This window comes from Trachemys scripta, chromosome 18 (genome assembly GCF_013100865.1).
Source record: "Trachemys scripta elegans isolate TJP31775 chromosome 18, CAS_Tse_1.0, whole genome shotgun sequence".
NCBI lineage: Eukaryota > Metazoa > Chordata > Testudines > Emydidae > Trachemys > Trachemys scripta.
Window position 1 is genome coordinate 18016467 of NC_048315.1, and position 17196 is coordinate 18033662.

Here is a 17196-nt window from a genome sequence, read left to right on the forward strand (position 1 = left end):
GAAAGGTTAAAGGAAATTTTTTAAACATGTATAGACTTTAGACCAATACACTGTTTTTTTTTTCTGCTACATGAAATCCACCCTATTTATTTAGAATATAATATCACACTCCACTTTTATAACCCTATCTTTTTTTTAATTACTAGGTACAATTATGTGGAACCATAGTAACAAAAAAACAATGACAATTACAATACAGATGTTAAAGTGCTCTTGACCTGTTCCAAGGGGGGATAGATTTAAGAAGTGCATATGACAATTATGTTTTATGGGGTTCACCTCTTCCCTTGAAGGATATAAAATGAAACTAGCCCTCACAGTAACACAGCAGTAGTCATAAATACTAGAGATTGAATATTCCCATATAGTACTATAACAGTGCTCACAAGTCCTCAAGAATGGAAATTCCTGTTCCTCTGTTGTATGGCAATGATGTTTACAGGTACTGTAGAGTGAGTGCTACTGTTATTAAGTGGTGATGTTTTATGGTCTTGTATGTCGCTCACACTGGTGGTGAACATTTCATCATGTGCCTGGTATGCCACCCCACAAAGAGGTAATTAAGTAAATCCCTTAGATTTCTGTTGCTCGGGTCTGGGTCCAGATCCCACATTTCTCTTTCTAACAATGCTGTGACTTTTAAGAATGTTTTAGGCAACCTGCCAGTCAGCAGTTCATTTAATATCTTGCCGATTGCTACTCACCAGAATGAAAATCAGGATGAGGTTTGAAACCATCTTTGTACAAATCTTAAAACGGGAGTTTCTGAGGTTTCTGCAGCTCAATTAATGTAAAACAAATGACCCGGAGGGTAAAGGACAATTTAATGACTAATTTTAACTGGGGGGGGGGGGGGCTGAACCAAAACCTAGTTCTGAACATCCCAAACTTTGGATCAAGAGCCATGTGTGAATGTCACAACTGGCTCCTGTGGTCTTGCTAATAAGCGGAATTTATCCTCCAGATCGGGACACTTGGGGAAGTTCAGATCTGGCCTACCTCTCATTCTTACATACTACTATAATTAAGAATGACAATTAAAAACCTCTCATCCTACAGCCTAATAATTCCCAGCCCTCACTTTTTATAGATATCAGGCTTGATGAGAAATCCTTTCCCTGAGCCTGTGACCCTCAGACTGGCCCACGTGGCTGGCATATGTTGTGCTTCACTTTCTGTAACCAGACTTATACTGTAAAATATCGCCCTGCCCTCCCCCCCGCCCCATATATATATATATTTAAATTTCTCTAAAGTAACGTTGAACATTTCTATTCACCCACAACAACATGCAACTTATTTTTGCCAAGGAAATTCTGTGCCTAGGATGGTAGATGCTTTTGCAAGGCTGTTCTATGGGAATGATAAATACACACACACAATTTTTAAGGCAGAGGAATATTTTCACAGACAAATTCCAGCTTGATTTAGGTAAAAGGTGCCATGGGAGGGATTTCCGAAGGCAGTTAGAGGAGTTAGGCACCCAAATCCTTTGACTATCCCAGCCCCTGTGTGCAAATATTCACTCTAATCCCTGGGGTGAAATTCCAATGGAATTTCTCCTGATTTACATTGGTGTAAGAGGAACATCAGGCCCATTGATTTCAATGAAGTTACCCCTGAACTACATCATGCTAAGTAAGAGATGACTGCAGTAGTTTTGAGCCTTTACGTGCGGCGTTGATTTTTACATAATAAAGTCATGGTGTAATTATAAAGGAGAACGATGCTTTTTTTTTTTTTTTTTAACTTACAAAAAGGATGAAGTGTGTAATTTATGTAGTACAATGCATGGCGGGAGCCAATAATGCGACAAAGCCAGAAATGACGAACGTTCTGTGGAACACATTAGTCTGACAAGGGCACAGCAGAGACTAATTAAACTGGGAGCTAGGTTAAGTGCGAAGGAACTGAATCTCTGCTGGCGCGAACTAGCCGAACTCCCTCCTTGACTTCAAGGTCATTATTCACAGGGCCTGGTGTCTTGCTTTCTGAACACTAGGTTGATGAAGAGGGAGGCAGGAAACCACCATCAAGAAACGAGGCCACACTGACCCCTAATTTAACTCCAAAGCCTGCAGTTACATTAGCTCTGGGGTGAATTTAGTTCAGTGGGCCTGATGCACTTTTTCTTCCATCCAATTATTTTCTTGTTCCAGTTTTGAAGGAACTATGGTCTCAGTTTAGGAGAAAAACACACTTAAACACACACAAGTCCCATTGACTTGTGATTTAAGTACGTGCTTAAGTGCTTTCCTGAATCAGCATTTATCCTAGTACTTCCCTTCCAAAACTGTTGGATAATGCTGCATTTCAGCATGGGGGGAAATGATGCGATCTCTACATGAACTAAGTGCTCTGATGCTTGTTAGAGGTGCTATGTTAAAGGAACACATTTAATCAAGGAGAACAGTTTTAGGAGGGTATGCAGAACACAGCGAAAGGCAGGCATCTAGGGCCCTGTACCATTGCATTATTAGCGGAGCTGATGGAGTTCCACCAAAGTTCACGTCTGGAATGGAACAGTTCCGAGTCATTTCTGTGGTACGTGGTACGACGACTTGCTCCCAGATGCTATTCCCCTGGTAAATCCTGGGACCGTGTTGAGGAAGCCGGTGGGACCAGCTGGTAAGCATATAGCCAGGCATTCGCTCTGACTGCCTTCTGTAGTGTCAGATGCCCAGTACAAATGCAAATGTGAGTTATGCATGATAACTAATGAATAATCAACACAGAACAGTGGCAATGGAGTCTTTTGCATTAAAACAACCTGTTTTGAATGAGTGCTCTGCTGATAAATGCTATAAAGGATTTAAAGGTGCGTAGCGCAATAATCCAGAACACACTGTTCCACAGTGCATATATTTAACAGTCACTAAGATGTGCACTGTAGTTCTAAGTACATTTTCCAAAACTGGTTTGGGCGCAGAGGACTCAACAGCTTAGAAGTCCCAAGCATTTCTGAGGTTGGATAGCAAAGACTTGAGCCGGTTGAATAGTACTCATTGAATAACTTGGACAGATTGTATCACATTCTCTGAGCAAATTATTCCGTGTAATCTTTGATCCAGCTATAGGGTCAGTCGTACAGAATTTGATGGAGAATAGTGTCCTTGCTATAGAAGTTTGAAACCAACCCGTGGAATTCTCTAGCAAGGATACACTTCTCTGTTCAGTTCCATAGCTGGGTTTCAAAATCCTAAAGAAAATCAATGACTTAATTCTGTAGATGCCCAGAGTGACTTCTATAGGACCCTATTGGTTTCATGCCTATTAAGTTCCAGAGGACTTTCCCCTGAGGGGACAACATAATTAGTATGATCACAAATAATTTCCGAGATTTCAGTACAGTTTTAAAATATAAATTACTTTTGTGAACAATAGTTGATGGCAACTTTTGACCCAAGGCAGCTCTGAAGAAAAAGGTTTCTTGCCTTGCCCTTCAATTATTTGCAATCTCGTTAGCTGTTCTTGGGAAACAGAACCCTGAACTCAGGTTGCAGGCAAACTATGAGATAAAGTCTATCCCTGTTCAGCAAAGCACTTACGCATATGGTTAACTTTATAACTTCTATTGCAGGGATATAATTCTCTATTCAATTCTATAAGCTGGTTCAAAAAAGACTTGCAGAAAGGATACCATTTATAACAAAACCAATGGTATCACATGAGGGGAAGTCAGGACAGAATAAAACCTGAGCTAATGAGCTGGTTTGGGTGGAAAACCAGACAAAGCTCGGTGGGGTAGGAAACTAGCCAGGTTTAGATTGAGACACTTAACCCCTATGAACCTAAAGCACCACATCTCCCAGAACTCTGTACAGGGACATTGGAACAATTTGCCTAGGGAGGGTGCTGAAAGCCAATGAACCAAATTGTAAACCCTGTATATGATGGAAACCACTTCAAGCCAGGGGTGCTGCCACAGCCCCAGCACCCTGGTACTGGAGCCATTAAACTACTGGCGGGGGTGGTTTCAGCCGCAACTTTTCAAAGCGCTGACTACACAGCTATTTCCAGAGCACTAGCGCAAGCCCAAGTCTGGGAGGCTTGCTGACGTACCCTATATGGTTAGGAGATTTACAAAGGGAAAATGTGGTGCTACAGGGAAGGGCACTTGCATTGCTTTGTAGGACTTTTCTCAGGTCAGCACTGAGCCATTGCCTCAACATGATATTTCAAGAGAAAATTCTGCTGGAGATATAATCTGGTGGATTGACACCCCTCCTCCCCCCCAGGAAATTAGGTCCTGATTCTGCCAGATGCTAAGTGCTCTGAATTCCTGCTGACTCTGTGGCCCTCCTCTTGGCCTTAGTTTATAGTGCCATAGAGGAATAATAGTAATATTGTATTTACAGTGATGTCAGTGTACTTGGCACTATAATGCACAGAGGGAGATATGGTCCCCTTTCCCAAGGAGCCTACTTTCTAAATAGCCCAAACAGTTCAAACCCAGAAAACATCAGATTGTTAATTATTTGGAAGTGGTGTCCCATAACTCAGATACAGCTGGCATTTTGAGTAAGATGACTTACTATTGAGCAGAGCTGTGTGGAGAAAAGAGGAAACATTGCCACCGTTTTAAAAATACTTTGTTCTCCCCACCTCCCCTGCACCCCCCACTTTTTTTTTTTTAATTCCATAATTGAGCTGTGTCTGAACATCAGGGAAAATGTCCAAATTCCCCTCTTCAAATGTCAGAATTTTGAAAATTGCCACCGGTACCAGTTCTCGGGCCCCGAAATTCATTTCATACAGGCTGCCAAGCTTCCCTTCAACAAGTTGTTACTGACCTGAGCTGCATTTATACAAGTGACCTAGAGAGGTGAAAGGCTCCGTCCCCTAATACTAATGATGTTCAGCACCTCCCTGCAAACACCTCAATACACTGAAGCCTATTGGGGTTCAGGGCACACAGTAGAGTCCCTGGAGTGCACTAATTGGACCTAGTCACTTATAGACTTGACCCTGAGAGGTTCGATTGCCCAGCATCTCTCATTGACTTCAATGGGAGCTTCCGGGGCTGAGTTCCTCTCGGAATCCAGCGTTCTGGAGTATGGAGCCATCTTGCCCAATTACGTTTTTCTTCCTGTGACTTGTGTCTAGATTCTTCTGCTCGAGTCTGCAGAGCGTGCCCCCACTTCAGAGAATGACCTGCCAATCACCAGGACGACAGCCACGTGGTACGACGACTTGCTCCCAGATGCTATTCCCCTGGTAAATCCTGGGACCGTGTTGAGGAAGCCGGTGGGACCAGCTGGTAAGCATATAGACAGGCATTCGCTCTGACTGCCTTCTGTAGTGTCAGATTCCCAGTACAAATCCAAATGTGAGTTATGCATGATAACTAATGAATAAGCTGCTTCAGTGCAACTTGAACATAAGAACGGCCATACTGGGTCAGAACAAAGGTCCATCTAGCCCAGTATCTACCGACAGTGGCCAATGCCAGGTGCCCCAGAGGGAGTGAACCTAACAGGTAATGATCAAGTGATCTCTCTCCTGCCGTCCATCTCCACCGTCTGACAAACAGAGGCTAGGGACACCATTCCTTACCCATCCTGGCTAATAGCCATTAATGGACTTAACCTCCATGAATTTATTCAGTTCTCTTTTAAACCCTGTTGTAATCCTAGCCTTCACAACCTCCTCAGGCAAGGAGTTCCACAAGTTGACTGTGCGCTATGTGACGAACAACTTGTTTTTATTTGTTTTTACTTGGTCTTAGAAACTGCCTTGGGTTTGAGCACATCCATGACTCGCAGTGAAATATTTCCTGTTCTTTCTAGCTATCGGGTCAGACAGTGGGAGTTGTAGGAGAAGGTTTTCAGATGGGCAGATGTAAATTGCACCCAGGACATTTGTGCCCATGTTTTTGAGCCTACAGGGAACTGCAGGTGCCAGTCCCAGCACTTGTGCCACCAGCTACCTTAGGGCAGTTGCACACTGGAGGGTTATTGGCCCAGGTCCTCAGATTTGCCTCTGCAGTTATCTTTGCACCTGCAGCAAAGCGGTGGGAGCTTCAGCCTGGTTGAAAATATACATTACAAAGAGAAAACAAACCCCACAGAGATGTGTTTTCAGAAGTCTTAGCCTAACTTGGAGGGATGGAGTAGAACCAGTGCCGGCTCTGACTTTTTGCCGCCCCAAGCAGGGGGAGGGAGGAGAGAGAGAAGGGGGGCGGCCAGGGCTTCAGCGGGGCGTTTGCCACGCGGCCCCAACGGCCGCACTGCCTGCTGGGAGGGCTCCAAGCCGCTCCGGTCGGCTGGGAGGGAAGGACGCGGGCTGCCCTGCTGGGCTTGCTGCAGGGCGCTCCCCTCCTCCGCGCCGCCGCCCCCTACAGGGTGGCTGAAGAGGAACAACAACAACAAAAAGTGGCCGTGCCGCCTAGGATTGGGCGGAATGCTGCCTCGTACAATCTGCCGCCCCAAACATGAGCTTGCTCGGCCGGTGCCTGGAGCCGGCCCTGAGTAGAACCAATGGTGGTGAGATTTGGAGCCACTTCCTCACAGCTGGAGGCTATTCAAATGTGGGAGTTTGATTTGACCTGTCATAGCTGTAAGGACCATTTGTGAATCTTATCTTCCCCAGAGCTCAGGGTCTCTCTCTGCTAAATTGTGAACACAGATCTCGTGTTCACACACCCAAAAGGGTATACTTGGGTGCAGCTACCTGTCACTCTAGTAGAACGTGGGATTCGCGTGCACAGTTTAGGCGGTTTGCTGGTGCAGCACAGCTCTGTGGACTGCGTTTTTCCTTCTCTCTGAAAGAAGAGATCTGTGAGTTACAGATGAACTGCATAACGTAAAAATGAAACTAAATCCTGTACCGTTTTCTGGAACGTTGCAGGATCACCTCCTATTTCTCCTCTTTAATCCTCCCCCCAAGCCATCCTTCCAGTCAAGGGGAGCTGGATATGATTTCCTCAAAGCCCATTATTGCTGTTCTTGCATTGGTGAGGATGCTATTATATAAAGTGAGGAGCTTTTTGCTTCTTTTCATGGTCCTCAGCCTCCGCAGGGTAGAGCAACTGCATCCCAGGAAGAAAGCGGCCAACCTCAGGGGGAAAAAAAACATTCCAGCCCCATTTTGCCAGCTTTACTGGTCTGCTCTTAAACTGTTTGTTTGTGTTGGCCCAAGAAATCACTAAGAGCTGACTCCTGGTTCCATTGACACTAAGCTCCCATTAGGAGCAGTAGGTATTCCTGTGTCTTGTAAGGAAAATGTTTACACCCAATGGATGGGGATTTTCACTATGAAACATTCCTGAAAAATCGAGACACCCTGGGGGTACTCTAGAAAGGACAATTAATGCTCATCTATTGTATTCAGAATGTAGCACCTCTCTGGCAGCGAGCCCTGGGCTGGAAGGCTATTGATGTATTAACAAGGAAAGATGTTCTGTTAATAATAAATTAGTGGCACTAGGCAATCAATTTTTTTTTAAATTGAGCATAAACCGATTTGGGCTGTTTTTATGATCCTTCCTTTGGTGTGCAAAAAAAAAAAAAAGTTACAACAAATCTTCAGCTTAGCCGTCTTGGCTAGACAGATCTCCTAGCGTGTGTTTCTTTGACCTTGGCACGCTCGCGTCAAGATCCTCACTTTCTGCTTCCAAGGCCCTGTCTGACAATTGCTTTCCCGGCTCCCAGCGTTCTTCTGTATCTTCCACCGGGCCTAGAGTTGGTTTTTGTTTTCCTTTTTTGCCGGAGCAGTTTATTATGGCAGCCCTTCATGGCTGCAGCCGGCTCGGTGCACGGATGCAGCCAACGCAGACCAGATGTAATCCTTGTTTATAATTGGACAGGATGCCACAACAGGGAAGGGAGGCTTTCTAACGATATGTGCTGCAAAGTATTTTTAGCACAACAACTACGGTTGCCAATAACTGAATTAAAGCAGCGTTTCCCCAAGCGTCCATTAGATGCTCATTCCTTCTTCCCCATGTCATTTATTTTTGCTCTTGGGGTCTCTCTGCACCTGCACTTCATCTCATCAGTGTCTGCCCAGGAACAAGATTGAAGACTCCACCCATCTGACTTAGATTTCCTTACTGCACTTCAGGGGTCCAAGGGCATGATATTTTCCCCTGTTCTCTCACAATGTTGGGAAGTTACCTCCTGCCTAGGCCACTGCCATTGTTGTTCCAAGGGTGGTTCCCATTAGAAGTGGGTTTGGGTTTGATGCTTTGAACGGTGGGAATGGTTCAGAATGCCCTTGTAGCGTTGACTGGCTGAGACCTTTCCAGGCTAAGATCCAGAAAAACTTGCTACTGTTTACTAGGGTTGATCTTTCTTCCCTGACTGACAGGAGTTAAAATAGACAGTCCTTTAAAAGCAATTAGAACTGTTGAGACAGCTGCATCACTGGCCTTTCTGATCAGCTCGTTAATCAACAGGCCTGTATTTAACTGAAGATTAAAAAAAAGACTCAGATTTTAGCTAATGGGTAATGGGAGACGTATTTTTCATCTACATTTCCTCTCCACCCTTCTGCTCTTTTAATTAGAGTCTAAGGCATCTGAGCAGCCAGTGCCAAAGAGAAAATGATTGGCGTATCTATTTTTCCTCTTTCAAAGCACAAAATGTTGTTTGTTTCTGTATCTATGGTGCCTCCAGGAATGCAGTACAGCCCAGATCCTGAGCGTCAGATGAAAGAGTCCTCCTGTAATTTGGGGTGGGGGAAGTACCGGAGAGGGATGTGTGGGGATGTGGGGATGTGGTGCCCTGTAGGTGCAGAGAAGTTGGGTTTCTTCTTTGGGTTTTACCTCTCCCTTGTTGGCATGGTATTAACGCCCCAGGGCAGACTTTCCTCTGTCCTCAGATGTTGGGGAATTTAGAATACCAGCTGCACAAGGAGGGATAAAATTGCTGCTCCAGATGGATAGTTGGAGGCAAAAGGGGCTAGCAAATGTGTTACTGAGTGAAAAAAGAAACCCACATCTGATGATGATTATTTACCTGTATTACAAATAGCTAGGTGCCTAGAAACGCTGACTGAGATCAGGGCATCGTTGTTCTAGGCACCATACAAACAAACACCTCATGAGAGACAGTCCCTGTCCCAAAGAGTTTCCAATCAAAATAGACAAGCCAGACAAAGGATGGGAAAGGAAAGAGGCACAGAGAGTTGGCCAAGGTCACATGGCAGAACCATGAGTAGAACACAGATCTTCTAAGTCCTAGTCTGGTGCCCTAGCCAATATGCCACAATGTTCCTCTTCCTCTCCGGCGCTCATCATTTTCAAGGGTATATACATTGAGCCAGATTCTCAGCTGGTGTAAATCAACACCGAAAGACTTCACTGGAGCTACGCTGACTTATACTAGCTACAGACCTGACCCACCGGTTTTGTTTTCTCTTTTCTTGTATCCTATTTTTTTTGCATTTGTCTCTTTTGAGCCGGTAACACCATTTGTCACCAGTCTGAGCATTTGTCTGACACATTACTCAGTGTTGCAGCTCCTGGTCCTTCCATTAGCACTTTCTACCTGCAGGGGAATAAGTGCCATCTCCTTTAAATCTCTTCTGTAACAGCACAATTGAGGCTGTTGGCAGCAAATGATGGCTCTTAGTCTGTAGAAGTTAACAGGGTTGAATTATAATGGTTGAACTTGATGATTGAGGCCATTTTATATGATCAAGGGCATATTTTGACCCAAGCTCAGTGCGTTGTGCCTGAAAACAGTCAAATTTTTTTTTTATTCCTCCCTCTGTGCAGGAAGGAATTCTCAGAGACAACAATTCTGAATTTTGTGTGTGTTAGCTTTGGTACTTGGTCTAGTGGCTGCTTACAGTGCCCTGCTTGGATGGCCTTCTTTCCTTAAAGGGACCAAGGCACACTTACCTGAGCTTGCCAAATCTATCATCTTGTCATGTTAGATGACTCCCGTACCAGATCCACGAGGCTGGCCCTGTTAGACGTTGAAAAGCCTTTGTGTTCTGTGGATGAACACTCTTGTTTGGGGAAAAATGAAAAACCTTCCATGACTCTTTGCCCTGCACTCAAATCAAATCAGAACTCTGTTTGATGGCATAAAATAGTCTAATTTTTTAAAAAACCGTTCAAATCCGATCCAGTTGTTTTCGTTTCCAGATCCAGCTGGGATAAGCAGTGGAAGTTCCAAAACATTTTGAGAAAAATACGTGTGTCAATATTTACAAAGCAGATAAAAGAAGGAAGGACTAGGGATCTTTTTGAAAGCCTGTTCTCTTGTGGTGAACCTCTCCAAGATATGCAGATAGTTTGGAGGAGCATTTGGGGCGCGAGCTCTGTACCCCAAGTATGCTCTGCGTACCCAGAATGGGAATCGGATCCACATCTGCCAAAAAGGTAACTCAGGCTTGGTCTACGCTTAAACTAGGGTTACCATTCGTCCGGATTTACCCGGACATGTCCTCCTTTTGTGTGCTAAAAATAGCGTCGGGGGGAATTTGTAAAGCACTCACAATGTCCGGGATTTCCCCCTCCCCCGGCAGAGCGAGCGGCTGGGAGGGCTGCAGGAAAGTCCCGGGCTGGACTCCGGAGCAGCTTCCTCCTCCCACCCCCCCCTCCCTGCATTCTGAGCCGGCCGGCAGCTCCTCCTCCTGCAGCCCGCTCCGGCAGCCCTGTGCAGGGCCAGGGACCGGGTTTTGTGTTGTGCAGGGGAGCTCAGCCATGTGTCCGGCTGGCACAGAGCCCAACACCCTGTTCTGAGCAGCAGGGTAAGGGGGGGCAGGAGAAGGGACAGGGAGGTTCTGGAGGGGGCAGTCAAGAAACGGGGGGGGGCTTTTGGAGGGGAGTGGAGAAAGTTTTGGGCAGTCAGGGTACAGGTAGGGGGTAGGGTCCTGGGGGGCAGTTGGGGGGGGTCTTAGGAGGGGGCAGTTAGGGGACAAGGAACAGGGAGTCTTAGGTAGGGGGTGGGGTTCTGGAGGGCAGTTAGGAGCAGGGGTCCCAGGAGGGGGCAGTCAGGGGACAAGGAGCGGGGGGTAGGGGGCTGGGAGTTCTGGGGGGGAGCTGTCAGGGGGCAGGAGTGGGGAGAGGGATCGGAGCAGTCAGGGGACAGGGAGCAGAGGGGTTTAGATGGGTTGGGAGTTCTGGGGGGGACTGTCAGGGGGTGGGGAGTGGTTGGATGGGGCGTGGGAGTCCCAGGGGTCTGTCTGGGGGTGGGGGTGTGGATAAGGGTTGGGGCAGTCAGGGGACAAGAGGCAAGGAGGCTTAGATAGGGAGTGGAGTCCCGGGGGGCAGTTAGGGGCAGGGGTCCCAGTCAGGGGACAAGGAACGGGGGGAGGGTTGGGGGTTCTGGGGGGGCGGGGCTAGGGCGGGGCTCCTCCCGTCCTCTTTTTTGCTTGTTGAAATATGGTAACCCTAGCTTAAACATTAGGTCAACATACCGTAGCTACGTCGGTCAGAGGTGTGAAAAAAACACATCCCCAGCTGACCCAACCACCAACGTAGATGCAGCTATTCAACTGAAAAATGCTTCCCTTGACATCACTGGGGGAAGTGGTGTATCTTCACCGACAGAAAAACCCCTTTTGTCAGCGTAGCTGCATCTACACTATGCGGTTGTGTCAGTATAGCTACAGCAACTTAGCTATGATGCTATAGTGTAGACATACCCTAAGGATTTGGTCTCCAGTGCTTATCTGAAGCTCTTGGAGCTGCAGATCTCATGTGTTCAGCATTTATTGCAAGATCTTCAATCCCTTGCGCACAGGCTGTGAAGCTGCTACCTGGCCAGCCAATGTAACCCACCCCTCCAGAGGCAGCTGGGAGCGATGTCCGAGGGGCTGGTGCCTCTCCTGATATCTAGCTGTGGTGGAGAGGAGAGAAAGGGTGGCATTTCCCTATCTGACAGTTTAAAAGTGTATGAAAATGAAACCTGCCCTCTGTGTGTTTTGAGAGTTACGTTTTCCATTCGCTACATTTACGAGTAAAGTTGGGCCTGAACCAATACCCCAAATCTGAACATTCAGAACTAAACTTCCCCAAAGTTGTGGCTTGCATCTCTCTCTCTTTCTGAGTATTCTAAAGCCGCTGGTAGCACAGATCTAGGAGCCAGGAATTCCTGAGTTTTTCTAACCCTGTCTCTGACACTGACTTGCTCAGCGCCCTTAGGCGAGTCATTTTTCTTTGGGGCCAAAACCATTTACCTACCTTTCAGGATTAAGCAGTGTGCAAGAACGGTCATAGTGTTTAAAGCACGAGGCTATATAAGTGATAAACATTATTATTATTTTGTCAGCCCAAAGGAAACAGCAGAGATGTTTAAACCATTCAACCTTTCCTCAACTTAGAGCCTGCAGGATGAGCTGCCTTCCTGCTTGCGTACAACGTACACCCTGCTCTCTGTGCCTTCTGTCTGCTTACCCAGGGTTTCCGAGGAATTGCTCTGTAACTCACTTAACTGCGGTCACTATGTTACAAGTATCTCCATGTATTTTTGTTCAGCACGCTCCTCAGTGGTACAAACGGGTAACATCTAGCTGCCACGCTGGGTTTGGTTCAATCACGCGTGTTTCTTGACGCGGGCAATGTTTGTATTAACTGGGACATATATTAGATATAATGGAGTACTAAGTGCATGGAGGAGACATACCACTCCTTTGATGTGTAATAGACAATCTCTTTGTGGTGGTGGAAGTCAGTGTAGTACCTGCTTTCACATAGGTACCAACTGGATCATGTCCTATTAGGCTTGTATGGGACTAAAGGCTGGGACTGGATTAAGCAGGCGAAGGAGGGAGTGGGGGACTTCTGTAAACCCCTGCCTTGTGCCATGTCAGTATACTGGTTTGGGAAGGGGGCCACACCAATTTTAGATTAACACAAGGATGGAGGCACTGGCTAGCATGCTGCCCTGTGAATCAACACTCCAATGGGCATGATCTGCTGACTAGCACAGATGCTGCTGTTTGCAGCATGTGATCGGTGAGCGGAGCTTTCCTGCCCCATGTTCTGGTAGGCTGGCACTCACGGGGTCAACACCACTCTCCTCTGCTCCAGCCAAACAGAGCAGGAACTCCCCCTGAGTCAGCTGTACCTTTCAAAATCTCTTTGGGTTCCTTTCTGATGTGTAAGCACGTATAACAACTCCAGTGTTCTAAGCTCCAACAAGTTTCCTATTTGAATGTTTGCAGGGCTACCAGGGCAGATTGGGCCCCCAGGCCCAATTGGACCAGTTGGACTTCCAGGACCACCGGGACCAAAAGGAGACAGGGGACAAACTGGCGAGAGAGGGCCAGCAGGGCCACCAGGTGAGTCTCTGAGAGAAACTCGTGCTAGGAAGCTCATCTTACTCTGGACAAACTCCTCTGCACAGAAAGGGCCTGATCACATGACGTGCTGAGCATCTTTAGGTCCCATTGAATCAACTCCCACGGATCAGTGAGTACTGAGGACATTCAGCCCCTCCCAGGACTGGGCCGAAAGTTTTAAATTAACATAGACACCCCCTTAGCCCCTCCATGTAGCTGAAGAGTGATTATTCTGGGATGCCAGCAGCATCCAATAGGAGATGTAAAACCAGTCATTGTCCAGCTAGTGAGCGGAGAAGAGCTTTTTTCCTGTTTAGCCCATTCATTGCTGCGTTTTGCTATAGGGGAGCATGCCTAGTTCATGGGGAGGAATTTTGCTTCTCTCCTCAGGTACATCAAGCAATCAGATGGTTAACATTGAAACAATAATGCTGTCTACATTAAAAGAAAGTGTTATAGATAGGGCCGTCTCTTCTGAGTATAACCTATCCTTGAGCTAGGAGACTTAACTGTTACTAAATCTTGTGATGGAGACAATGCTACGCCAAGTGCCAGACAAGCGGCGTTTGTGTTTCATACGTACTGATTAGCAGTGCTTCATAAATCTCCAAGCCAGGGAAACATTTGAAACCCGGAGTGTGCCTTAAATGTGAGAGTGGCCCCAGAGATGTCTTGGCATTTGCTGCGGTCCTGAAAATGGCTAAGGTCTGGTCCAGGATGTCTGACTCTGGTTCCTCAGAAACAAAAGATCCCTCCGACCCCAAAGAGAGCAGCATTAATCTGCCCATTGCACGATTGGGTTCCCGACCTGCTTGAGAGGGTCGCTCAGAATAATACTTTGTATTTCTTCGCTGCCTTCCATGGGAGGAACTCAAAGCCCTTTGAACATTAGGGTGATTTCTTCCCCTCCCCGCAGAATTGCAGCGTGAGGCCTATGTAGAACTCCAGCCCACGTGCAGACTCTCTGCACAGGAGTGAGTTTCATCCTTAAGTTGTTAAACCTCACAATGCCCTTGAGCCGGTCAGTCCTTATGATCTTTGTTTTGCAGATGGGGAAACTGAAGCAAAATAGGCTCAGCCCCAAATTATCCATATTTAGGACCGCTAGATAAGCGTGAGCTGACTTTCAGGGGTGACGAATGCCCACACCACACCTCTGACAAAAGTTAAAAATCCTCTGCATTTTGCTAATCGGGACAGGGTGGGACTGTGTTGCTGTCATTGTCAGGTGCCTGATGACATTTCAAGCCAAGTGAAAGGGCTTTTATTTCACTTACCAGATGTGGTTCTGAGCCAAAACTACGGCTTTTCATTCTTTCTCTCCCCCCCCCCCCATTTCCTACAAGTTCGGTCGATAATGAATATTTTTTTCAAGTAGAAATCTTCAAACTCTTCCCCAGAGAAGCTGTTCTATCCTGCGCATCCTCCTCAGTCTCCTGTGGAGTTTATTGAAAAGAATCACTCATTTAAAACTAGTAAACGAGGGGTTTTCAGTGGAAAATTGGGGTTTTTTTGCTACAAGTGTTTGATTTTCACCAAAAATTGGAATATTTTCACTGAAAACCAAAATTTTTTAGTATTCAAATTTCTGTTAAAAAATGAAAAATTTCCATACACATTTTTTTTTGGACCAGCTCTGTTAATAACTGCCTGTTTTCACCTCTGACCTGGCAGGAATCAATGTGTGATGGGCTCAGCAAAAGGCTGGGAGCCAGGCAGTGCTAAACTGTGATGCCAGGTCTGCCCTTGGCTTGCTTTGTGAAAATCATTTAATCCTTCCATGCCTCAGTTTCCCCATCTATAAAAGCAGGGAGAGGGAGATAATAATGCGGACTTAGCTGCCTCTCATGGGTGTCATGGAAATTTCCTGAAGGCTTGTGTGGTGCTCTGAAAATGGAAGCTGCAAAGTATTACTATTAATATTAATATTAACCCTTTTTCTGTGTAGCTTCCACTGCTCCATTCCACACTGAATAGTCGCAGTTTCTAGAATCATTTTAAATGGTACACTTCATCCCTCACCAGCAGCAGAAGCCCAGAACATTCCATCCTCCAAGAGCAGAGACTTTTCCTTTTACTGGGGTTTTTGCCAGTGTAAGGCTTGTGACTGGCCACAGACTTCACCAGCACAGCCCAAGCCCTGCAACTGGATCCAAGGGTGAAGAGATGCTCATCTCAGCCCTTCTGACAACTCCTGTTATTGGGCAACAGCATTTCTAGACTTAGATTAAATTCTTTTCCAGTAGCTTGGTGGGCTTTGTACTTACTCTTTGCCCCAGTGCATCTGCTAATGTGTCTCCAACTTGTCAGAAATCTCCTCTTCTATTTCTTTGCAGGGCTTCTGGGACCTCCAGGACCAAGAGGACTTCCAGGAGAAACTGGGATCCCAGGACCTCCGGGACCTCCGGGGCCACCTGCCACCCCAGGCCTTCCGCTCACTGTCCAACAAGGGGTTCTCTACTCTCTGCAGCCCACAGCTGAAAAAGAAAGTAGGTTTCTTTCAGTGTCCAAATCTTTCCGGGTGCATCTGTGAGTGACAGGCTGGTAGCCTGTGCAGAGGAAATTAGATGTTTTCTTCCCCTCCCTGCCCGGTGCTACCATGTCCCAACTTTCACTGGAGGAGACAGATGACCTGCATCTCTTATGGATCCTGCTGGGTATTTAGGCAGAGGAACAAGTTTTGGGGGAGGACAGAAGTCAAATTGTCCCATCTCTCCCTGCTGATGAACCTGAACTCTTCATTCAGGTTGTTACTTGAGTCTGGATGAAGAAGCGTAGCTGGGTAGTTTATGGGACTGGGGTTTTGTGGGAGGGTTTACGGCTGCCACATGTCCTAGTTTGTCTGGGATTGTCCCAATTTTAAAGAGGCGACTACCGCACGCAAGCCTAGTTTGCTGGACGTTCATCGGGTTCCAAATCAAACTGAGGCTGCATCGTGATGATGCAACCCGTGTGATGTTAGGTGATAACACGATGATGGGGCACTACAATGAGCTGAGAGTGTGACATCACAGAGCAACTGTCACAATTTCAGGACGCTCGTGTTTGACCCACCAAACTACCTCTCAAAAGTGGCAGCCCTAGAATATTCTAGTTGTAAGGGTGGAAAGTTGCAATGAGAACCTCAGCGGTTTAGTACAAGTTGGAATAACAAAGGAGCATACTTCTTGAGTGGCTTCCTTGTATCCTTCAGAACCTGACAGTATCATCTGCTTGTCTCTTTCATTGTGTTGCCTTTCGGTACTCCTGCCATGTTTGTAGACGCTTTATTTATCCTGCAAATGGCTCCCCCTGCTGCCTCTGCTTCGCTAGTCTTGCATTGGGATTGTCTTCTACATCAGGGGAAGGGGGGAGGCTGTGTGGCCTAGTGGCTAGAGCACTGGACTAGGCCTCAGGAGACCTGGGTTCTGTTCCAGGTCAGCCAGGGGCCTATTGGGTGACCCTTGTGCTAGTCATTTCATCTCTCTGTGCCCCAGATTAGCCCCATCAGTACTTCTACTTTGTGATCTACTGATGATAAGGGGGGGGGGGTGGTATTGTGGTGTCAAAACTGACCCTTCTTTTCTCCAATCTTCTCAATCAGGGAAAGGGAAAATCTTCCTGTTTGAACCATAATGCTCTGAGCCAAATTCTGTTCTAAAATCAGCTTTGGGATTTCAGTGGGACACCTGGGATAACTGAAAGCAAGAGTCAGGACATGGGGTACAAATCAGAACTAATGCAACTAGGCTTAAAACATAGGCACACAATAAATACAGATCTAGTTTCCTGCTGCCCCACCCTCCCCCCATCTGTCTGTCTGTCTGTCTAGCAGTTGCTTGAACATAGCACCTAATACTATGGATGTTTTAATATACTCTAGTTCAAACAGGAATTAATTCGGGGAAGTCTTATGGCTTGTATTACACAGGTCAGAGTAGATGATCCCAGTGGTCCCTTCCGGCTTTATAAACGGTG

General features: G+C 46.5%; 1 protein-coding gene and 1 long non-coding RNA gene across 4 annotated transcripts in view; one reads left to right on the forward strand and one right to left on the reverse strand.

Moving 5' to 3' along the window:
- Positions 1-17196, forward strand: part of COL26A1 (collagen type XXVI alpha 1 chain) — a 228148-nt gene that overhangs the window by 183355 nt on the left and 27597 nt on the right. For all 3 annotated transcript variants that reach the window (XM_034752568.1, XM_034752570.1, XM_034752569.1), the window contains exons 5-7: positions 5107-5260; positions 13123-13239; positions 15576-15728. In XM_034752568.1, the coding sequence (XP_034608459.1) occupies positions 5107-5260; positions 13123-13239; positions 15576-15728 (424 nt within the window). The remainder of the gene's footprint in view (positions 1-5106; positions 5261-13122; positions 13240-15575; positions 15729-17196) is intronic.
- Positions 1255-15717, reverse strand: LOC117867484. The gene is made up of 3 exons (XR_004643418.1): positions 15507-15717; positions 11602-14675; positions 1255-2539 (listed from the first exon to the last, which is right to left on the reverse strand). It is a non-coding gene; the product is annotated as an uncharacterized LOC117867484 (long non-coding RNA).